The sequence below is a fragment of the Cajanus cajan genome, chromosome 6, assembly GCF_000230855.2.
Source record: "Cajanus cajan strain Asha chromosome 6, NIPB_CcT2T_4, whole genome shotgun sequence".
NCBI lineage: Eukaryota > Viridiplantae > Streptophyta > Magnoliopsida > Fabales > Fabaceae > Cajanus > Cajanus cajan.
This window is the reverse complement of record NC_138522.1, coordinates 4,193,110-4,216,601: the sequence shown is the minus strand read 5'-3', so window position 1 is coordinate 4,216,601 and position 23,492 is coordinate 4,193,110. Positions and strand designations below refer to the sequence as shown.

Sequence of the window (23,492 nt, the reverse complement as noted above, 5' to 3'; positions counted from 1 at the left end):
TTTTTATTTTATTTTATTTTTAATTTTTTTCTTACGTGGTTAATATATGTATTACACTTCAATTTATTTTTAAACCGCAATAATTTGTTAAATAATCCATATTGGCTCATTAAAGAAATAATTTATTAATTTGTCAGGTTGAAATTTCATCATTTTCATGGAAAAAATGTATAGCTCTTATGATGGTTCGAGAAGGATATTTATTTCCCCGATCACAAAGTTAAGTTTCAGTTTTAGGTATACGTGACAATAAATTTTTGTCTCTTATAAGTTATAAATAAGAAGAAGAAAAAATTCTCACCTAACTTTTTTCACTACAAAAAAAGTCATACACTACCAGAAAAAATTAGGTATATCGATATGAAGTTGGTTTTATTGGTATAAATTATAATCATGGTATAAAAAACTTAAATTATGATTATATAATATGAATCTAAACTAGTAGCATGTTATACTAATACTATAATGTACTAATATCTATTTTTATACTAAAGAGATTATCTGTTGGTACAATATATCATATTTTCTAGATTGACTTTGTAATATTTATTACAATAATAAGATTAAATTATTTATTTGATTTATTTATTCATTTATTTTTTTTAATTTAAATTTTTTTTTGAATGAGTCAATTTAATTTCATTTTATTTAATTGATATTAATATTTGATTTTCGTTATATTAAATTAAACGATATTAAGAGATATGTTAACATAGTACATCATCTCATGTCTCCTAACATGAGAAAGTTCTTTTCCACCGTTGGATTAGTTCATTTTTTGATCAATTTTCACCATTTTAACTATAATATTAAAGTTATTGCAAAAATAGAGATAAATATAGTTATTCACATAATTAAAAAAAAAATCCTTACACATGCAGTATAGATTTGTTTGAAAGATGAAAGATATGAAATAAATACCCTTTGGAATATATTCTTAGTTTTGAATAAAATTTATATCAGCCTAGTGTTAATTCAATAATTAAAGTTAATCTACATAAATTTCAATGAACAATAAATTTATCATAAAACGCGTCATAAAAGCATTTCTCTGCCTTGAAAAGTTAAAAATTGGTAAACTTTTGATTTTTGTGGGTTCTGTTTCAGTGTGCTACATGTCATTGGGTTCACACTCGTATACACGGCAACGAGACATATAAAAGCCATTGAAGCAAAACCCTAACTTCTCCCCTCTTCTCTTTCTCATAGATCTACTTTTCTCTTTCTCTCTCTCTCTCTTTCTTTCTTTTTTTATCTTTACGTTTGCTCGATCCAAACTCACATAGTATCATCCACTATAAGATTTAATCCTTCCACTTTTCCTCAGTACACACCATGAAACATAGAACCTCAGAGACATGTGCAATTTTTAAAAATTTCTTTACGGGCACGTGAGCAAACAATTAATTATTTACACATATGTTCATAAATATCTGTGGCACACACTATATATATCAATCAGTTGGTAAAGATCGAAGACATGGAGGGAAGATCACATTCTATGGAAAGAGAAGATGAATATGATTTGTTCCCAATATATTCGGAAAGGTCACAACAAGACATGTCGGCTATGGTCTCTGCCCTCACACAAGTCATTGGTGGCTCCAACAATGACCCTCTTCAAGTGCATGGAGACCTTTTAACTTCTTCACACAACACCTCAACCCAGAATAATGAACAATCCCAACTACCCCAACAAGATCAAGGTAATTAAGTGCTTCACTCTCACACACCTCTATTACTATATATATCCTTAAATTTTCATCACATTTAATTTATTGCGTTTAAATTAGACTCCAATATATGCTAGGGTTGATTTTTTGGACGGTTTTATTTGTTTCTGTTCTTATTTCGGTCGTCCCTTTTCCGATATTATTCCTTTTTGTACCTTAATTAAACAACTCTTTTCTTGGGTCAAAGTGTTCACAAACGCTACACCCAATGTTCAACAACCAAAAAAATAAATAACGCTACACCTAATATTTCATGTTCCATTATACCATTGAGCTAGTGCAACATTATAAGTTAAGGAGTTTTAATTTTTCTCAGAACCATTAATTATCTCCCCCTGCAAGGCTACAACTGAAAACTACGATCGATGCAGTAGGTTCATCATGCACAACCCTTTCAATTTTTGTTTCTATAAGTTAACATGTCGTATTTTTTTTTAGTCTTGAGGACGGTCGAGCCTTAGCACAGTCCTAATGTTGCTGCTGATTTTGAAGTCATTAGTTTAAGTTTTAAAAATAATTTTACAGCTTTGTATACTGAATTGCCTTTTTTTTTATAATGTTTTTTTAATATTGATTCTCATTTTTTATATATATAATACTAGTGTTTTTCCCCAAAAAGAATGAAGAGAATCTCGTAACATTAATTGGTACATGAAGAGAAGGTGTGTATATGTGAATGACGAATTATTAAATAGTCCATCGTCTTTAATTAACTTATTCATAATATATAATTGAGTGTTATTATTTTTTATAAAATAAAGAAATTAAATAATATTATTTAAAGATTAGAAGAGATTCAACTATATTAATTAATCAAATTTTTCTTTTGACAAAAATTAATAAATATTTCATATTAATAATATATGATTATACCACTATCTATCACACTCTTAATTAATAAGAATATAGAGGTCCCACTTAAAATACAAGTCAATGAAACAAATTTAGTTTCGTAATACATATAATACATTATCATCCATGCATTTTTGGACCAATTAAAGTCTTTATATGACTTAACGTGTTTCACAATTTTTTTTACATGACAAAGAAAGTATATCATAAAAAGAGAAGAGAATGAAAAAGGTTTGAGACGAGATCGGTGAAACATGATGGAAGAAACTAGAACAAAAATAATATCACTATAGAAAAGTATTACAGTATGAATACAAGTTTAAAAATGTTTTAAAAAGTTTTTATATATATAGAAAAATACTGTTATTTTTAATAAAAGAGCTCACAGATGTATTTCAAATTTGTATCTGACCATTGAATAACTAACACAAGTCGATCTTATGAAGGGAGTGTAAGAAGAAGACACTATAGAGGAGTGAGGCAGCGTCCATGGGGAAAATGGGCTGCAGAAATTCGCGATCCTAAGAAAGCAGCGAGGGTATGGCTTGGAACATTCGAAACTGCTGAAGCTGCAGCTCTTGCCTACGATGAAGCTGCTCTCAGATTCAAAGGAAGCAAAGCTAAGCTCAATTTTCCCGAAAGGGTTCAAGGCACAGGCGAATTTGGTTACCTCACTAATCAACATGTGTCATCTAGCAGTAACAGTGAGCAAGCTTCTAACCCTGTTGCTCCACACTTTACGCAAGAAACATATTCATCAAATCACTTTCAATATCCACAACAACAACAACAACAACTTATGGGGAGTGGCAGCAGCAACAACTTCAATGATCATGATATGGTTCATTACTATGGTGGAGACATGTTTGTTTCTTCTCAACCAGCTGCATCTTCGTCTTCTTCTACTGGATTTATATCTCAGCAGCAACAAGACTTTCTGAGATTTTCTATGCAGTTTGGAGGTTCTTCTTCTGCTTCTGACCATGCTAGGAATTGGAGGGATGGTAGACATTGAAGAGGGTATACGATATGGATCATATGTTCCGCAACTTGTGCTTTCTTTGTTTTTTTTTCATTCTTCATTTCATGCTGTTATAATATTTTAATCATGCATATATAATATTTCCCTTAAGTTATTTTTCTACTACATGTATGTGTTGTCAATGAACTGTTTGTTTAATTTGAAAAAGCATGGTGTTGGTACCTTTGTCTAAATTCAAAAAGGAAAGGAAGAACACGAAATCTGAGAGACTGGTTCGTGTAGTATATATTAAGACATTTTATTGAGCTATATTTATAACTTTTATTAAATAATTAAGCTTTTAAAAGTATTTCAAAAGTTTAAAGAGTAGACGAAAATGCATGAATCGATGATATATGTATTAAATTTATAAAGAATTGGTGATTCTAGAAGGTAAGCAATTGACCACCCTACGTTGCTCGGGAATAAGATAGAACACTCATTTGGAGTTTTAAAGAAACAATTAATAGTGTGAAAAAATCATTTTGAATAAGAAGGTAAAAACCAAAAAGAAGGAACAGAATTAGGAATAATTAATTGGCATGTAAGAAAGGGATATCGCAGGAAAAAATACAGCTTGGGTGTTTGAGAACATGCATATGTGTCTAAACTCTAAAGCATCAAACAACATCAGTATGTCCCGCAGGTTTGAACACTCACGTACAATTCTGAACCTGAGTGCCTCAAAAGGATGCCTGAAACGCGTTATGTCGGCTTCAGTGTTAATTATTAGTTGATACACTATAACAGTCGACAATGTATATTTATTCTGTGACATATATGAAGACGATACTATGATTTGATCTATATATTTTTTATAATAATTTTTAAATTAGTTTTTTTTTTATTTTTTTTTATTTAATTTATATTTTTCTACTCTTTGTAAATCTCTAACTAATTTTTTTTATAAAAAATAATAGAGACATATTGTGTTTCTCTCCATAATAAATATAAAGACTTCAATTAATATAAAGAGGAGATATATTTATCATTCATATTAAATTAAATATAATATAAAAAATATTTATACACATCTATTCAACCAACTGAGTTAAATTATATAAGAAAGAGAATGAATTATTGATATTAATTTTTCTGAAATTGTAAGGATAAATGAATTGGTCTTTAAAGTGTTAAATAATTAATCAATTTAGTAGTTAATGCTATCCAAAACTATTAAAAAGATTAAGTTTATTATAAGGTAATATTTTAGTATTAATTTAGTTCTTGAGTTAAAGTCACGATTGGAGATATTATTTTTTTTTTATAGAGATTAATTAATAAGATGAAAATGATTTTTTTTTTTCCTTTTCTTATTGATTACAAATGTCACCTTCGTAAAAATAATGACAGCCTCAATAAAGTCATATTTCAATCACATTATAATATGCATGCTTAATTTACACAATGTTTTGATTTGAAGATTAACGCAAAGTTAAAGGGTAGAGGAAGATTAAAGACATTCGTAGGGAAGGGAAAAGATAATTATTATTAAAATTCCACCAATGTTTTGATTATTTTTTTCCTTATAACCTTTTATTTTTTTTACTAGTCCTTATAACTTGATGATCACCATATGTGTCTAGTTGTTTGTCACTTAAACACTTACTGTGTTAATCTTTCTAATGATGCTAAATGACGCTTAAACAATTGCTATGTTAACGTTTTTCTAATGGTGCTAAACGACACCAACAAATAGAGAGATTAAATCGATTAATAATTTACAATTTAAAATATTGTTTTACTATTTTGCTAATTTTAATAACTAATTGACCAACTATTACAGTTTTAAGGACTAAATTAGGAACTCAATCAATTTAGATAATGTTATGTTAGGTAAATAACGTAACAATTCATGTTGTACCAAAAAAAATATATAAAAAATGAAGTTTACATGAGAAATGTGTTTTATTATGAGTTTGTTTGAATAAACTTATTGATACAAAAGTATTTTGAGAAAGTGAAAATAAGAATAAAAAATGAAATAATTTTTACTAAAAATAAAAAATATATATTATCTTTTCCAAAATATGTTTTTAACTTATATAAGCTAAGTTTTTATTAAAAAAATAATAATTTTATTTTTTCTTCACATTTTCTTCTCCCAGAAGGTAAATATATATGACTTTTTTTTTTTTGAGGGGATATATGAAGAAACTTATTCAATAACAAATCCTATACTTATTTTGTATTATAGTTTTCTTTCTCATTGCATACAAACATTATCAATTTTGAAAAAATATATATAATATTTATATTATCTCATGTCAGCAATAAATTATTTTTACAATTAATATCATAATATAAAAGAAAAGAACATAAAAGTGAAAAGATAACTATATAAATAGTGACATATTTAACATATATATATATCAAACAACTATGCGAAAAAGGAACTTTGAAATTATTAAGTGATATAAAAAAGTTTTTGTCAAACATATTCTTTGAATAAGTTGATTCTCATCCTAAACAAAAATATTAATTATATTTTTTAATCTACATTATGAAAAAAAATATTTCGTGTCTCTAAATTTTTAAAATAATAAAAATTAAAAAAAAATAGAGTGGATAATTATTATTCGAATAGTTACTGAAACTAGAAACAACCGTAAAATTGAGAAAATCTTAAAAGTAAGAAAAATAATGTCAAAAAAGTGAAAAATAAATAAATAAAATTATTAATATATTTGTACGTACTTGATAATTTGAGAGTATAATAATGTTATAAAAATAGAGGGAAAAAAGGGTGAAGAGTTTTAATACCTCTTTATCTATTACTAGAGATAAATAAAAAATATGAAAGGAATATTTTTTTGTTTAAAAAAAATGTGCATATGTCATAATTAATTGCGGTATACACGCGTGTGTGTGAAAGCTTCAAATTTGGGTGGTTGCAATTTGCAAAGCGGAAAGAGAAAAGTTGAACCGCCAGCACCACCCTTGAGCTTCCCTTGGCACGTGTAACACAAATCAAACCGCCCAAACTACATCCCAAAATCGGAATTTAAATTGTTCACACTCATCACATTCACATAGTGCTCTCAACACGTTGTCTTCAACGAAAAGCCTATGAACTTGATCATTGTCATGCACAATAGTAACAAGCTAGTTGAGAAATTAATCTTCCCAAAATATGTCAGCACTCAGCACCCACACCAAAAAAAAGAGAAAGAGAGAAAAAAAAAGTTGGCACACATAGCACGCAACTTGAAAGGAATATTGACATGAAAAACGAATCTAGTTAAAATATGAATATGGGTCAAATTTAAATGGAGAGTATAGAGTAAGGGTCGTTGAATTCGGCAAGCGATGATCAAAAAGTCCAGATTGAGCAAGCTTATATCCACCTGCGAAGAAGACTTCGATGGCGATTATTTGATTATTAATTACTGAAAAAGCTCTCTGTCTGTGAACTCTGACTTTTGACTGTTGAATGAGTCCTCTTCAACTTCACTCGCACTCTATACTATTACTATGTGTCACCCATAGAATTATATTATATCAATTCTCTTGTATCGTTACTTTATCTCATTCTCAATTATTTGTATTATGCCTACACTGCAAAAACCAAACTGTTATACGTTAATAATTTTGTTTTTTTGGTGTTCAAAGATCTATTCAAAACTAAAAAATACAAGGGAATAAATAATAATACATTTGAGTAATGTGCTATAACAAAGCAAAATTAATAAAGACTATGTCTATATAATTTTTTTTGTAAAAATACTTGTAGAAACGAAAAAAAAAATAAAGGAAAGAAAACGAAGTAAGTTTTTTCATGATCTAAATTTATTTTATGCATATAAATTAACAGTTTTCTCGTATTAATTTTTTCAAAAATGTTTTTTTTATTTATGTGTATAAGCTAATTTTAATTTGTGGAGAAAAAAAATCATTTAATTTTCTTTCTTATTTTATTCTCTATAAGCACTTTTGGATAAATTTACTTGACTACCCAGAATCAAGAACAAAATTTCTTCTTTTATTCTCTACAAGTCCTACTCCTAGTCGCCTCCTTCTCTGATTTTTTTTTTCTTTTCACTTTTGTTTGTGAAAGTGTTAGTATGCTCTGATCGATGTTGGATTCTGTTGTATCTTAATTATTTGTTTTCAATTTGGGATCTTTATATACTTTGATTGGTATGATTTTGGTTGTTTTGGGTCATGCACATAAGGTGTTTATATACATGAAAATAGCATATATATATTTATTAAGTATTCCATAGACACCAAGATCATCTTCACCACATTAGGAGAATGAGTTATGATCACTTTGATTCCTTTTGCTTCAAGTCACTGCACGAGCAAACTTCACTTAAAATTACAAAAACACAACGTAATGCAATGAAAAGTCCTGAACAGGATAAATTGTGCAAAGAATGATGAAAGAAACCCTAAAACTAACACAACACATGCAAAGTAACCTTAAAACATGATTCAATTGAGGACACAACAAGGGTGATCGTTTTCTGCGTAATTATGTTTTGGGTTTTACATTCTTGTTCGACATTCTCGTTTCTTATGTTTCTTGGTTTATTTTTCCATAGTTTCTATTCTTGTGGCTTTTTTCTTGTTTAGAAACATGTTATACATTAGTGTGCAACAATTTTTATTGGGTAAAAACGATTTTTTATGCTAATTTTAAACTTGTCATAAATACCGATAATATAGGAAGTCTTGACTTTTTATGTCAGTTATAAAAGTAACCAACATAATATGTTTTGACTTTTTATATTAGTTATGAAAATAATTAATATAAAAGGTTTTTATTTTTTAGGTTAATACATGTTTCTCCATTATGCATTTTTTCTCTCATCACATCCTTTTGTATTTTGCTGTCGTGCTACTCTTTTCTTCTCATTGTCACATCTCTTTACATTTTGTCATAGTGCTCTTTCTCTTTTATTGCATCTCTTCATATTTCGTCATCGAGCTCTTTCTCTCTCGTCACATCTCTTTGCATTTTGTTGTTGTGTGTTGTGTATGAAACACACTTAAAGGCAAGCATACCTTTCCATATTAATAATAATGGACAAAGTCTTGATATCAAATTCAAAGGACTATGTTCAAGCAATTACCAACCTAATTATGGTGTTTGGTAGTTTGAACAAATAAAAATTGATTTGAGATAACAATTAAATTAAAAAAAATATACGGATTAAGATTCAAAGATTAAAATCCTAGGGTTGTGACTTACTGTCCCAAATTCCCCCAAGATGAATTTCATGAATTATAAAATAGTCGCAAATTTACTTCTAAAATTATTGACAACCCTATGATTTCAAGAAGTCAACAATTTTTATTTTAAGAAAATTCCAAATTGATCATAAAATATTTATTCTAAAATCAAAGCATAAATACGTAAAAGTGAATTAATAAATTAATTCAATTGAAAATTAAGAAAATAGTTTGATCATGTCAATTTTCAAATAACTCAATTATTTTAAAGTTTTGTTAATTAAAAGAGTTTGATTATGTAACTTTCAATTAACTAAGATAAGAATTAAAAACACTAAAATAATATGACAATCAAAAAGAAATTCATTGAATTCATCATTGAGAGTTCACGAGGAACAATTATATCATAATCCTAAAACAAAAGAAAGAGAGAAAATATAAAACTAAAACTAAAAATTGGATTAAAAAATTGGATGATTACAATGTGCTCTAAACATTCCTATCTATAATGAAAAAGTAGGACAGACTTTTAAGCATGGTCGTACATATTAGTAAGCTCAAATTAACATGCTTAATAACCTAGATGTGCTTCATTAGGACAAGAATCACGGGCAAGCTTATGGGTAAGCATGGGTTGGCTTCATTACTAGCAAGGGCGTGCTTTTCTCGTCCACGGGTGCTCTAGAGGAAGCATAATTGTGCATGTTAGTAAGCATGACTATGTTTAGAAACATGGTCGTGCATTTGGATGTGTTTCTCTTGAAGAACGGTCATGCATTGAACAAGTATACGATGGTGCAAATCTTCAATTTTTCATATTTTTTCCATTTTATCCCTTAATTGTCCTAGTTTTTTTTTTTTTTAATTCCCTATTTGTTGCACACTTAACAAAAGAAGTGAAGTATTTCCAAAGATTTAACATTAATTTCAAGCAAAACAACAATGAATATTAGGTTATTATGCAACATTTTAATGGTTAAACATGGTGTTCTTTTTTTTTTAATTGCATTTTTTCATGTTTCGTTATTGCACTATTTCTCTCGTTATATTTCATCATTGCATTTCACTACCATGCTCTTTCTTTCTCGTCGTATCTCTTTATGTTTCCTTCTTTCCCTCTCATTCTTGCATTCTTTTTTGCAGGCACTGTCTTTTGCGTTTCAACACCACCATGTTTACTTATAAATCACAAAATTATCAATATTTAAACAATAATAACAAATAAAAAATAAAAATAAAAGAAGAAAATAATTTATCTAAATGTGTGAGAAGGAGAACAATGAAAAAAAGAAAACAAAACAAAAAATAAGAATTTGGAACATGAACCGAGTTTTCAACTTAAAATTTTAAAGCACTCTTTATATCGAGTGTTATTTCAATTATATATATATATATATATATATATATAAAAAAGAAACTAAGAACTTAGAATTCTTAATCTCACTTTCTTGGTATTCTCTTTCCCGACTATCTTCTCCAGAATTTTATCCCTCATTTCTCTCTATCAATATTGACATAAAAGTTATCACAATTTCATAATTTATTATTAAAATTTATCTTATATTAACTTTTTTAAAATATTAAATATTTAAAATTTAGTTAATAATTATTTTTGGTAATGTTTAATATTTAAATTAAAAAATTTCAAACATATATTTTTAAGAAAATTTGCATATAGGGAAAAATAAAATTCAATTAACACTTATTTTTTCTATTTTCTTTTTATCACACTACTTCGTCAATCATAAGATATCCCTTTCTTCCTGTATTGATTGGGGAAAAAATAATAGAAGAAGCATGAAAATTAATGTATTTTCTTATATTTAAGCAGAGAGAAAATGAAAAGAAAAATTAACTTTTAAAAATAAATTTTCCATTTTATTTGGTTTCCCTTTCTCTCTAATTCAAATTTTAATTTTGTTTTGTATCCATTCAAATAGATAATGATATGTGTCAGTATTTGAGGTTCTTAGTTGCAAGAGAAAGTCAACACGCGCTTATATATGTCATTGACTTTGATCATCTCCATCACCATGTCGTGGTCGTGTTCTTGGAGCTTCATTCGCGGGACTCTGTCTCTTATTTTCTCAAATGTCAAACTTTACGGTATTAATGCTCATTTTCAACCTGCTTATCATTGCTTACTCAGTTACTCTTGCCTTGTAAGTGAAGCCAATTCACTTTCTTTCTATTTTCTTATAATTATTAGAGTTAAACACTTATACATCGTCAGTGTAAATTTTTTTTATACGGTAACCAATTATATATTTTAATAGTGACATGTCAATTACTTATTTAATCAAATAATAATAAAATAAACAACTTCAAAAGATATGATTGGTTGTCAGTGTAAAAAACTTTACACTGACAGTGTAAAGATGATTAACTCTAATTACTATTATACCAGTTTATTATTTATTATATATAATTAAAATTTATAATCAATTATACAAATAATACTATATTTAAATATATAAATTATATTTTAAATTTATGATAAATAATTTATATTATAACATAAAATTATTTTTAATTATTGATAATTATTTTAAAATTTGAAATTTAATCTGTAAATAAATATGATATAAAAATTAAATAGAATTAAAATTTTAAATAATTTATATAAAATCTCTTATTGAAAACAAAAAAGGAAGCTTAAAAAATTTTCCTTAACATTTTTTTAAAAAACCCTCTCACATAAAATAATCAATTTAACATGAATGTCTTAAGTTGCTTTAAATTAAAATTTTGTTTTTTAAAATTAAAAATAATGAGTTCCAAAGATATTATGATTTTTGGAGAACTTCCTTTTAGGATAAATTTCTTAAGCTATATAGAAATTTTTTCATTAATCAATGTTAAGAACCGTTGTCTCAGATTACAGAGTAAGATTAGTAACACATACCTGTATCCATTGACGTTGATCAAAAATTGTAGCGAAATAGTTTTTTGGTGCAATGATCTTCGTCAGATAAATCACTAGATTCCTTAACGGAACTTGATTTACTCTTCCGATGAGGAGACAGAGAGATGTGTGTTTCTAATTTAGCATATTGGGGACCATGACTATCTTTACGATTTTAAACCTATTAGGGTTCTCATTAACCCCTAACAGGTCAAATATAGTTTCCACTTATTTCAGCCCATATCAATTTTTCCTGTTGGCAGTCTAAAGACTCACTAAAATAAATCACTTTTATTGAGTCCAACTAAATATAAATAACTAATATAAATACTACGAATAATATATGTAGCCTACAATAATTATTAAAAATAAAATTTCTAACACTTCCGCTATATATATTTTATCTATTATTAAATATTGTCGACCTTCTGTCAGAAAAAAAATATTATCGACCTTCTTTTTGTTGTACATCCTAACTGTACTGTTTGTACTGCAAAGCCGAGCTCCGAGCTCAGGAGCTCGGCACCACAGCGCAAGATGACCTCGGACACGCGCTACGCGACGTCACCTCGGCATTTAAGTAGATCATAACTGATCTCAAGGGATCTCGCTCCAGACGAGATCCATCATCTAATCTTATCATATCTTATCTCAGGCTCAGGGCCCAAAGAAACCCTAATTCACATTAAGGTACGTGCATTACTTATACGAGACTGATACTCCCACAAACACTAACTTTAGCATCGGAGTCTCTTTTGCAGGTACCACCCCCATCTTGGAGCATCAAGCGTACAAGCGAAGGAGGCTCACCGATCTTACCTGGCGGATCAGCTCTACAGCAGATTTCTGGTAAGAATATTTGGCGCCCACCGTGGGGCCGATCAAGACAGCTCTTATCGGCCACGCTTGTGGTTTTCACCAAAAGCCATAGCAGACGCGTAACAGACGACCTAGATCACACCACTAACATGGAAAACGAAACAGCATTAAGACAACTGATCGAGCAGGTCGAGCAGATGCGGCAGCAACACGCCGCAGATCTACAAAGTATGTGTGCCAAGCACGAAACCGACCTAGCCGCGATGCGGACCGCCAATGAGGCTGACCTAGCGACTCTACGCATGGAAAACAAAAGGATTCACGCTCAACTCCCGCGACGACACTCTAATCACCCCCCTCATAAAAACAACTGCAATGAGGAAGAGGAACTCTCCACTCTCCCCGACCAAGGTCGAGGAAAAGGACAAGGACGAGACAGAGGTCATGATTTAGGAGCTCGCACGGAACAACCCTCTCCCTCCCAACTCAACCCCGGCGGAGCAATGCGAGCCGAGGTAAGCCAGGAAAAAGGACCAACTCCCCTACAGGGAGTAATCAATACAATCGCGGGTGGTTTCGCAGGAGGGGGCGCCAGCAACTCGGCCCGGAAAAGACACCTGCGCAACGTCAACCACATACACTTCACCACCTCAGCTTCGCACCAGAGTGCACCGACGATTACTTTCACAAATGACGACTATGCCGAGGTCAACCCCAACCAGGACGATCCCATGGTTATAGCCGTAGCGTTAGCCAATTGGGAGGTTCACAAAACGTTGATCGACCAAGGGAGCTCGGCCGACATCCTGTATTGGCCAACGTTCCTCAGGTTAGATGTCCCTCACTCTCTCATACAACCTCACACAGAGCCCCTAGTCGGTTTTGCAGGAAGAAGCGTTCACACGCGGGGGTACATGGACCTACTGACAACTTTTGGAGCACCTCCGGATACAAGACGGATCATGGTTTGATACCTCCTCGTGGAAGCCGACACCTCCTATAACATCATCATCGGGAGGCCAACCTTGAACCAGCTCGGAGCGGTGGTATCCACCCCACACCTCACCATGAAATTCCCAGGGCATGATGGGAAAATTATCTCCGTCAAGGCAAACCAAAAGACGGCACGACAATGCTACACCGAAAGCCTGGAAATTACCTCACTCGGTGAACAGTGCAAGAGCGACCCCACCTCCGTGGCTCACGCCAACCACGAAGAAATCACCGATCTCGATCCAAGATCCGACTCTAACGACGAACGGCCTAGCCCCGTTGATGAGCTCGATGACCTTCAGATCGGGAAACTCCCCGGGCAATCCACGAAGATCAGTAGACAGTTGACCCTAGAGTTGCGACAGCAACTCGAAGCGGAAATCCTAAAAAACGCCGACCTCTTCGCCTGGTCCAGCGCTGATATACCGGGCATAGACACTGATTTCATCTGCCACAAGCTAGCAATACACAAGGAGGCAAAACCAGTCGCCTAGCGGAAGAGGAAGGTAGGCGGCGAAAGGCAGGAGACCATCGTCACCGAAACGCAGAAACTGCTGAATGTTGGCTTCATCCGTGAGGTCAAGTACACCACATGGCTGGCGAACGTGGTCCTGGTAAAGAAGAACTTGGGGAAGTGGCAGATGTGCGTCGACTACATCGATCTGAACAAAGCATGCCCCAAGGACTCATACCCCTTGCCGAGCATAGACAGGTTGGTCGACGGAGCCTCCGGACACGCCCTCCTCAGCTTCCTCGATACCTACTTCGGGTACAACCAGATAATGATGCACCCACCTGACGAAGTGCATACATCCTTCATCACCGACCATACCAACTACTGCTACCGGGTGATGCCCTTCGGCCACAAAAACGCAGGCGCAACCTACTAGTGGCTGATGGATAAGGTTTTCCAACAACAGATCGGGAGGAACATGGAAGTCTACGTCGACGACATGGTAGTCAAGACCACCTCGGCAGCAGACCATGCTGCCGACCTCGCCGAAGTATTCGCCCAGGTCAGGAAGCACAACATGCGCCTCAACCCGGAGAAATGTGTCTTCGTCGTCCAGGGAGGCAAGTTCCTCGGTTTCATGATCACTAGCAGAGGAATTGAGACCAATCCTGAGAAGTGTAAAGCAATCATACAGATGCAAAGCCCACAAACGGTGAAAGAGGTCCAACGCCTAGCTGGACGGCTGGTCTCATTATCGCGTTTCATCCCCAAACTCGCAGAAAAGGCAGGGCCCATTTTCACCCTGCTGCGAAAACCAAAAGACTTCCAATGGACGGATCGATGCGAAGAAGCTTTCCGAAGCTTCAAAACCTTCCTCACAACCCCGTCGATCCTATAGAGGCCGGATCACAAAACCGACCTCCTCCTTTACTTGGCCGTAGCAGAAGGCGCTATCAGCACAGTAAGTACAAGAGCACCAGAAAGTATAGACACCAATCTATTTCATCAGCCGAGTCCTCCAAGATGCGGAGAAGCGATACCAGATGATCGAGAAGGTGGCACTAGCACTCGTCACCGCAACTCAGCGTCTCCGACCCTACTTCTAGAGTCACCAGGTGGTAGTCAAAACTGACTACCCCATCAAGCAAATTCTGTGAAAGCCCGAGCTCGCCGGACAGATGATTGCGTGGTCAGTAGAATTGTCTGAGTTTGGCATCCAATACGAAATTCGCGGACCCCTGAAAGCCCAGTGCCTGGCCGACTTCATAGCCGAGCTCGCGCCTACCACTGCCGAGGAACCTCAGGTGTGGACCTTACATGTGGACGGATCCTCCAACTCTAAGGGTGGTGGTGCAGGCATCATATTGGAGGGACCAAACCAAGTCACTCTGGAACAATCCCTTAAGTTTGGCTTCAAAGTGACCAACAATCAGGCGGAGTACGAGGCACTTCTCGCGGGATTAACGCTAGCCCGCGACCTCGGAGCCCGAAAGGTGAGTTCCAACAGCGACTCAAAACTCATGGTGGAGCAGCTCAGTGGAACGTACCAAGCAAAAGACACTCTGCTGCAGCGGTACTTTCATACTGCGTCCCACCAGATCTCGTCCTTCGACGAATTCACCATAAAGCATGTGTCGCAAGAACAAAACGCCCGAGCTGACCTATCAAAGCTCGCCAGCACCAAAAGGCCTGGACAGCACCGAACCATCATTCAGGAAACCTTGCACTCACCCAGCTTAGACGACAAAGTCATCAACGTCAGTGACAATGAAGACTTGGGATGGATGGTAGGCATCTGGAACTACTTAAAAGAAGGAACCCTGCCCGAGGCCAAAGACGAAGCTCGGAAGTTAAGGATGAGATCGGCTAAGTTCATCATCATCGGAGATGAGTTATTCAAACGTGGAGTTTCTTCTCCACTACTCAAATGCTTGACCGCGTCTCAGGCAGCCTATGTCATCAGGGAAATTCACCAGGAAATATGCGGCATGCACTCCGGAGCGCGCTCAATGGCGACCAGGGTACTCCGAGCTGGGTACTACTGGCCCACACTAAAGTCGGACTGCCAAAGCTATATTCAAAAATGTAAAGAGTGCCAGCAATTCGGCGACACACACCGGCAACCACCCGAAACTCTCCACCACATGATGTCGGCATGGCCTTTTTCCCAATGGGGAATGGACATTCTCGGACCATTCCCCCCTGCAAAAGGTCAACTGAAATTCCTCTTGGTGGCAATCGATTATTTCACCAAGTGGATTGAAGCATGTCCACTCGCCAAAATTACCACTGAGAACGTGCAAAAATTCACATGGAAGAACATCATTTGCAGGTTCGGAATCCCTCACACTCTCATAACCGATAACGGCCCACAGTTCATCACGCAGGGATTCGAGTACTTCCTCCGAGAGCTCGGTGGAGCATCTCCGGGAACTCAAGAAACGGCTGGGAAACGCCAAGGGACAGTGGCCCGACGAACTTCCCTGCATCCTCTGGGCGTATCATTGCACCCCCCAATCAACCACGCAAGAAACACCCTACAGGCTAACTTATGGAGTCGATGCAATGATCTCAGTAGAAGTCGGAGAGACGTCCCACCGATCGCAGGTTTTCGATACCGAGCAGAATGCTCAAGAGTTGGCAGCTGACCTCGACTTGGTGGACGAGCTTAGAGACAAAGCTCAAATCCACGAAGAAGCATGCAAACTCCGAGCTTCCCGAAGATACAACACCCGAGTATGACCTCGTTCTTTTCGGACTGGCAACTTGGTCTGGCGATTGCTAGGCGAAGCTCGAAAGGACACGTCGGATGGAAAGCTTGCACCTACTTGGGGTGGCCTATTCCGAGTTACAGAAGACTTGGAAAATGGAGCGTATAGGCTGGAAGAACTCAGCGGGAAGCCCATACCGCAGACATGGAATGCTACGCATCTCAAGTTCTACTTCAGCTGAATTTTGTATGAATGAGTTGTGCACTCTTTTCCCACCTCAGTCTTTTATCCCAAAAAACAAGAAAATGGGTTTTGGCTGAGAGGGTTTTTAACGAGGCACATATTTCCATCAATAAGATAACTCATTCCCTTTTATTCACACTCTTTTACCTTCACCGTTTTACTACAAAATGCCCTACGTTTAACACACTTATCCGAGGTCGAATCCGAACCTTGATAAAACACATATTACTCTAAATCTGAGGTCGAGTACAAACCACTTATCCGAGGTCGAATCCGAACCTTGATAAAACACATATTACTCTAAATCTGAGGTCGAGTATGAACCACTTATCCGAGGTCGAATCCGAACCTTGATAAAACACATTACTCTAAATCCGAGGTCGAATTCGAACCTTGATGAAACACATATTACTCTAAATTCGAGATCGAGAACGAACCCTCGATACGAACGTCCGAGGTCGAGTCCGAACCTCGGCATGATCCATTCTACACCGACTTAGGGTCGAATACGAACCCCAACACGCTTTACACAAGTTCGAGGTCGAGAACGAACCTTAGAAACGCCCGTCCGAAGTCGAGTCCGAACTTTGGCATGATTCATTTTACTCTGATGTAGGGTCCAATACGAACCCTAACACGCTTTACACAAATTCGAGGTCGAGTGTGAACCCTAAAACGTTAATCCGAGGTCAAGTTCGAACCTCGATATGATTAAGGTCGAGCCCGAACCTTCGCAACGTGTCATTCAACAAAAATACAAGGTTGAATCCGAACATTCGTACAACTCAGCTCACTTTAAATCGAGGTTGAACAAGACTCCTCAGCTTCGCCATGTTCTCCAGAGGCTATTTTCAGGACTCTATTTTCATCCTTCAGAGGCTGAACAAGACTCCTCAGCTTCGCCATGTCCTCCTGCTGCCTCGACCACTTGTGTTTCCAATAATCCACAATGGTCGTGCCTCTCTGCAAGAAGATCTAGGAGGCATCGAAACTCCTCATCGGCCCGGTCGACTCGATCATCCACTGATCAGCCGTGCTCAGTGACCCCTTTGGGAAAAACTTCTCTGGAGTCACCGCGACGCTCCACAGAAAGTCGACCTCCTCCGATGCGCTCAAATGCTCTAACCGCATGGGCGCGCCCTCTTGCGCATAGCGATACGCAAGATACGATCGCTTCGGCTTTGGCACTAGACCTGGGGTGGGAAACCCAGAGCTCGGCCCCTCCCTGCGAGCCTCGACAGAAGTAGATGCAGGTACCCCCTGCGCGACCACGGAAGGATTCCCTTCCGACACCTCTGAACTCGGAGGGCCCGAGACCCCGGTGTCGTTCCCCGCCTACAAGAAACAAGGACACTCTTCTGAGAATAAAAGGTAAACAGAAGGGTAAAACGACAATGCCACAGAAGGGCCAACCGTTTACCTTGCCAACCGGAGCAGCAGGTACAGCACCCCGGATCGCCTCCTCAACAGCCGAGGTGACTCGCCGGGCAGCAAGGACCACTTCCTCGGCTGCATCCCCTGCCTACAGGGAACAACCTCAAGTCAAAATGTAGAAAAACAACATAAAATTAAGAAAATAGAAACAAGACTAAGAAAAGAAAAATACTCACCGTGGCGGCCTGGACAACTCGCTCAGCAGCTTGGGCCAGCACCTCGCCAAGCTGAGCGATAGGCTCAACAGCCGACGCCACCTCTTCGGCGACCACACGAACGACCCCCTCCGACGGCGGACTTCCAGCAAGGTCCACCATGCCGGCTTCAGCAGCCTCGGAGGCAACCTCCCCTTTTCCACGAGGGGCAGAGGTCCCCCCGACCTCTTTCCCACCCCTCTTTCTTTTCCGGTTCACTTTCAGGGGGGAAACCTCCTCCTCTGGAGGCTCGGAGACCTCGAGCTCGGTCACGTTGAAGCAGTGCTTCAGTTCAAGCCACAAATCCTCCCCTATAATGCCTGCAGACAGAAAATAGGGCACATCAGCAAAGAAGAATTACACAAACCTCAACAAGCTACCAAAACATAAGATACTCACCCTCGAGGCCCCTCTCCCTATGCGTCGAGTTCGCCAGCGACAAGATCGACTTGCAGTCCAACGGGCTAGGAAGTGTCGAAAGATTCCCAATGGCGGCAGCCTCCGAGGCCGTCAATTGCGAAGGGTCCACCCCGTGGAACCTAGACGGTTTGGGGCACCAGTAGAAAGGGAACTTCGGCAATCCACCGAAGTAGAAGCCCCCATCCTCTAAAGGGTCAACGTCCACGAGAGCAACCCGGAAGAACTCGGTTTTGAAATTTTTATAAGACTGGGAGTAAACAGTGAATAAACCCCCCTCTTTACTCTCGTTCAAAGAAAGAACGCCATAAGGCGGAACACCCAGCTTCAACTGATAAAAGTGAAGGAAAACGCGAAGGGACAACTCTATCCCTAGGACCGCACACAGGACTTGAAACGCCCTCAAAAAACCCTTGCTATTGGGGTGTAGCTGGCAAGGAGCCGCATTGATGTAGTTCAAGAAATCACACTCAAACTGAGTGAAAGGAAGACAAACGCCCAGGTCCCTGAAGAAACACTGATAGACATAGAAATAAGGAGGGTCGGTAGACCTCCCCATGTACACACCCTCACCGGCCGGAAAGGGCTCGAGTCGAATCATCCAGGAAATGGAAGGGTCGCAAATCCGGTGCGTCTTCCGAACCGCATTGACCTCCAGAGGCGATCTAAACACACTTTGGACCCCCCCCCCATTTTGCACTTAACCCAGTCGTAGCCAGGAATGCCCGACTCCAGGTCCTTAGGCGGAGGCGGGTCCTTCCTCTCGGCGGCGCCCCTCCTGGTAACCACCGCCTTGCCGTGCGCCTTGCCCCTGGCAGGCGCAGAAGAACTGGCGCCACGTCCACCAGCCATCAAGAGGAGCAACAAGACTTGAAGAGGAACTGTGAAAACAGAGACGAAAAACGAACGGAGGCAAGAAAGCAAGAAGAGCTATCGTACTCGAGAAGCCGAAAAGCGAAAAAAGGATAAAGTGAAAAGAGGAAGAGGCGCGAGGGAGAGAAAAGGTTTTCCCCAAATTCAAAACGGTTGCGCCACGTGTTAGCCTAGGGACACGTCTGAAGACACATTAATGGAAAACCATCATGACAAGCGCAAATCATCAGTACATAACCGTCACCCCCATTAACGCGCCACTTGCACGTTTTCGGAAATGACAGTTACGAAACACGACACCTTCACAGGCCAGCGCATATGAAAGGTCACTTTCCCCAACGAGCTCGGTCTTAACTCCTCGACCTGCGGTCTTCGGAGCTTGGGGGGCTAGTGTATTGTCCGTACTACGAAGCCGAGCTCCGAGCTTAGGAGCTCGGCACCACAGCGCAAGATGACCTCGGGCACGCACTACGCGACGTCAGCTCGGCATTTAAGTAGATCATAACTGATCTCAAGGGATCTCGCTCCAGACGAGATCCATCATCTAATCTTATCATATCTTATCTCAGGCCCAGGGCCCAAAGAAACCCTAATTCACACTAAGGTACGTGCATTACTTATACGAGACTGATACTCCCACAAACACTAACTTTAGCATCGGAGTCTCTTTTGTAGGTACCACCCCCATCTTGGAGCATCAAGCGTATCAGCGAAGGAGGCTCACCGATCTTACCTGGTGGATCAGCTCTACAGCAAATTTCCGGTAAGAACACTAACGATTATATTTTCTTTACATTTTATTTATTTGTACTGTAGGAAAATAACTGTGTGCACTGTACAAACGTATTTGATTATTTTAGAATCTGTTTTTAGAAACGTTTTTAAGAGTTTTTCAATCTATTAAAAAGTAAAGAATGTTTTCTGGCAAAAAAATTCTCGAAAAACGTTTTTAAACTTGTATTTAAATATATTTTTATTTTATTATTTTCAAAACAAAATATAAAAAAAAGGTGTAATGAAAATATTATAAATATATAAAAAAACATTGTTGAGATAATAATGTACGGGTTGAAAAAAGATTTTTCACTTCACAGTTTCATCAATTTGAGTTTCAATTATATATATGTTTTGTCATACCAATAGGAATAATTGAAGTATATATAGGCTAGTAAGGCGTGATCCAGAAAGGAAATTATTAATTCATTATATAAATTGGGATTAAATCATTTATTCTATTTACAACTGGGAAAATTAATAATAAGATATATTTTTGGAGTAATTTCGACCTGGACCGGAGTCCAACAATGTTAGCATGCTCACAATTAATAGTGTGTATGGGTTTAATGAAAAAGAAATACTCTCTCCATTTTTTTTTTATATATTTTAAGGTTATGCACAAAAATTAAAAAATAATTGATATTTTAGTTTTTTTTAGTATTTATTATTTATTTTTTTGTTATACCTTTTAGGTAGTTGAAGAAGAAATAGGTATATTAAAAAATGAATAAACATATTGTTCAGCAAACACATATTAATTATCAAGGATAAAAATGAAAAAAAAATTAATAAGTCATTAATTTTAGAAAAGTGATAATAAAAAAAGAACAAAAAAATAATGACAAAATGATTATGAATAAAAAATAGATGGAATAATTAAACATGAAAACAACAAAAATTTCTTTGTTTTATGTTGGGAAATGAATGAAATCTTGTTTGCCTTGTTATAAAAGGGTTCCAAACATACACTAAGTAAATCATGTTGATACTTAATGCAAATAAAATTATTTAAAGCATAAGTTTTTATTATTGTAGTAGTAATAGATAAAATCTGTTTGTTGTTCTCTCTCTTGATCACCTAATATGGATCATAATATAAGGTTTTGGTGTTTTTCAATCAATAATAAACATGTTTTCATGTTCAAATATTCTCTCTTGGGTATTCTGATTAAGATGGAAGGTTGTTGTTAGGTTTCGTTTTGTTGGAATTTTGTGTCTCAATTATCCTTGATTTCTTTATTTGTTCTGACTATAAGTTTAAGATTGTAACCTTAAAGTATTGATTTTGAGGTTTAACAAAATGAGTAGTCATTTTAAAAGATTTTAAGTAAGAATACGTTAATTAAATATGAGTGCTTCTGTTATATTTAATGAATCACAAAACTCCTCTAGTAGAAGTGTGGAAATATCAAAACCTTGTATTTTAACTAGAGCACTATTGCTAGAATATTTAAAAATGATAAAGTTCATTTGTTGATTGAAAAGTATCAAAATCTTGTATTGTGGTCCATATTAATTGATTAAGAGAGAGAACAATCAACTGTGATAATTAATTGTTAATTGATTATGAGACTAACAAAATTAGTAATTAAATATAATGAGAGGACTAATTAGCATAATAAAGTTAAAATTTAGGATCCAAATACTACAAGAAAAAATTCAAAGATTTATTAACTAGCTCTACCTTTTTTTTAAGAACCAAATTGAATGTTTCATATTTTTCTTTCCTGTTATTCATATAATTCGTAGAATTGTATCTCTATTCACTATAAAATATATATATATATATATATATATATATATATATATATATAAAAGTTAATTAATTAAATTAAAAAGGATCAATAGAAGGATGTAGTATAAGATTTTTTAAAAAATAATTTTTTGTTATTGGTTTCTAACATAACAACTAGAGATAGTATGCTTTTAAAAAGTATCTTAATTCTTAAGTATTCGTTAATTAATATCCTTAAGAAGTTGTAAGCATTTAAATTGCCCAATATGAGAAATCTCGTTTCGTGGATTGTTGAAACTTGAAAGTCAAAACCATCTATGGAAGGGAAATTTTTTTCCAAATATGAGAAAGAAAAACCAAACGGGCTTCAACCAATCCTAGCTTACTTTGTAGTATTAAGATTGGATATGAGCTACCAACCATGACAGGCCCAGTTAGTAACTCCACACTCCAAACTCAACTTTTATATTTCATGTTTGTCAACACATCTCAAACTATCCTTCTATACGTATAGTTGATCTTTGTAAGTGCCTAGCTATCTCATTAATTTAATCTATATATCATTCTTATATAATATTTTAAAATAAATGAAAAATAATTTTATATAAAAAAATTTAAATTGTTTGCTATAAAATTAAAAGAAAATTTAATCATATATTCAAAACTATTTATTTAATATAAATCTTTAATTAATATTCAAAGTTAAAAAACAACAACTTTAATTATCATAGGCCAAAGTTTTTTTTAAGTAAATCCAAAATATCTTAAGGCCAAAATCAAAGATTAATCTCATCATTCGAGATATTGAGTTCCATTTATGACATTGACCTCTTCCATAGTATATTTCTCCATACTACAACCTATCTATCCGTTATTTATATATTTGACGCGCGTGACTTCTAGTTAATATTATATATTGTCTTTGTGAAACAGTTATTACCCTATAAAAGATACTGTTTCATCAATGAATACTGTATATAATTTCAATCCGAAGGTAAACCAAATATTAGGAGTAGTTAATTATAATTTAACCATAAAACTTCCAAAGTTAAACAGAATATTTGTGACAGTTTTTGCCTTTTTTTTTAAAGCGGGCTCAAATTTATATAATGAACTGAAAATATTCATGACGTACGTACTATAATATTGAGCA

The 23,492-nt window shown here is 35.7% G+C and overlaps 2 protein-coding genes across 2 annotated transcripts; both read left to right on the top strand.

Annotated features, from left to right (window-relative positions):
- Positions 1–1,167: 1,167 nt before the first annotated feature.
- On the top strand, positions 1,168–3,732 carry LOC109806689 (ethylene-responsive transcription factor ERF114). The gene is made up of 2 exons (XM_020369163.3): positions 1,168–1,706; positions 3,032–3,732. The coding sequence occupies exons 1-2, from the start codon at positions 1,481–1,483 to the stop codon at positions 3,598–3,600; spliced, it is 795 nt and encodes a 264-aa protein (XP_020224752.1). The 5' UTR covers positions 1,168–1,480; the 3' UTR covers positions 3,601–3,732.
- Positions 3,733–15,133: 11,401 nt separating this feature from the next.
- Positions 15,134–16,603, top strand: LOC145958503 (uncharacterized). Its single transcript, XM_083075995.1, has one exon. It carries the CDS (start codon positions 15,134–15,136, stop codon positions 16,601–16,603), a length of 1,470 nt encoding a protein of 489 aa, XP_082932121.1.
- Positions 16,604–23,492: the final 6,889 nt, after the last annotated feature.

Excerpts from the sequence above, each read along its gene's own strand:
- LOC109806689 (XM_020369163.3), top strand. The coding sequence starts at position 1,481 with ATGGAGGGAAGATCACATTCTATGGAAAGAGAAGATGAATATGATTTG. Across the intron at positions 1,707-3,031 it reads ACTACCCCAACAAGATCAAG|GGAGTGTAAGAAGAAGACAC; the intron begins GTAATTAAGTGC and ends GATCTTATGAAG.
- LOC145958503 (XM_083075995.1), top strand. The coding sequence starts at position 15,134 with ATGATTGCGTGGTCAGTAGAATTGTCTGAGTTTGGCATCCAATACGAA.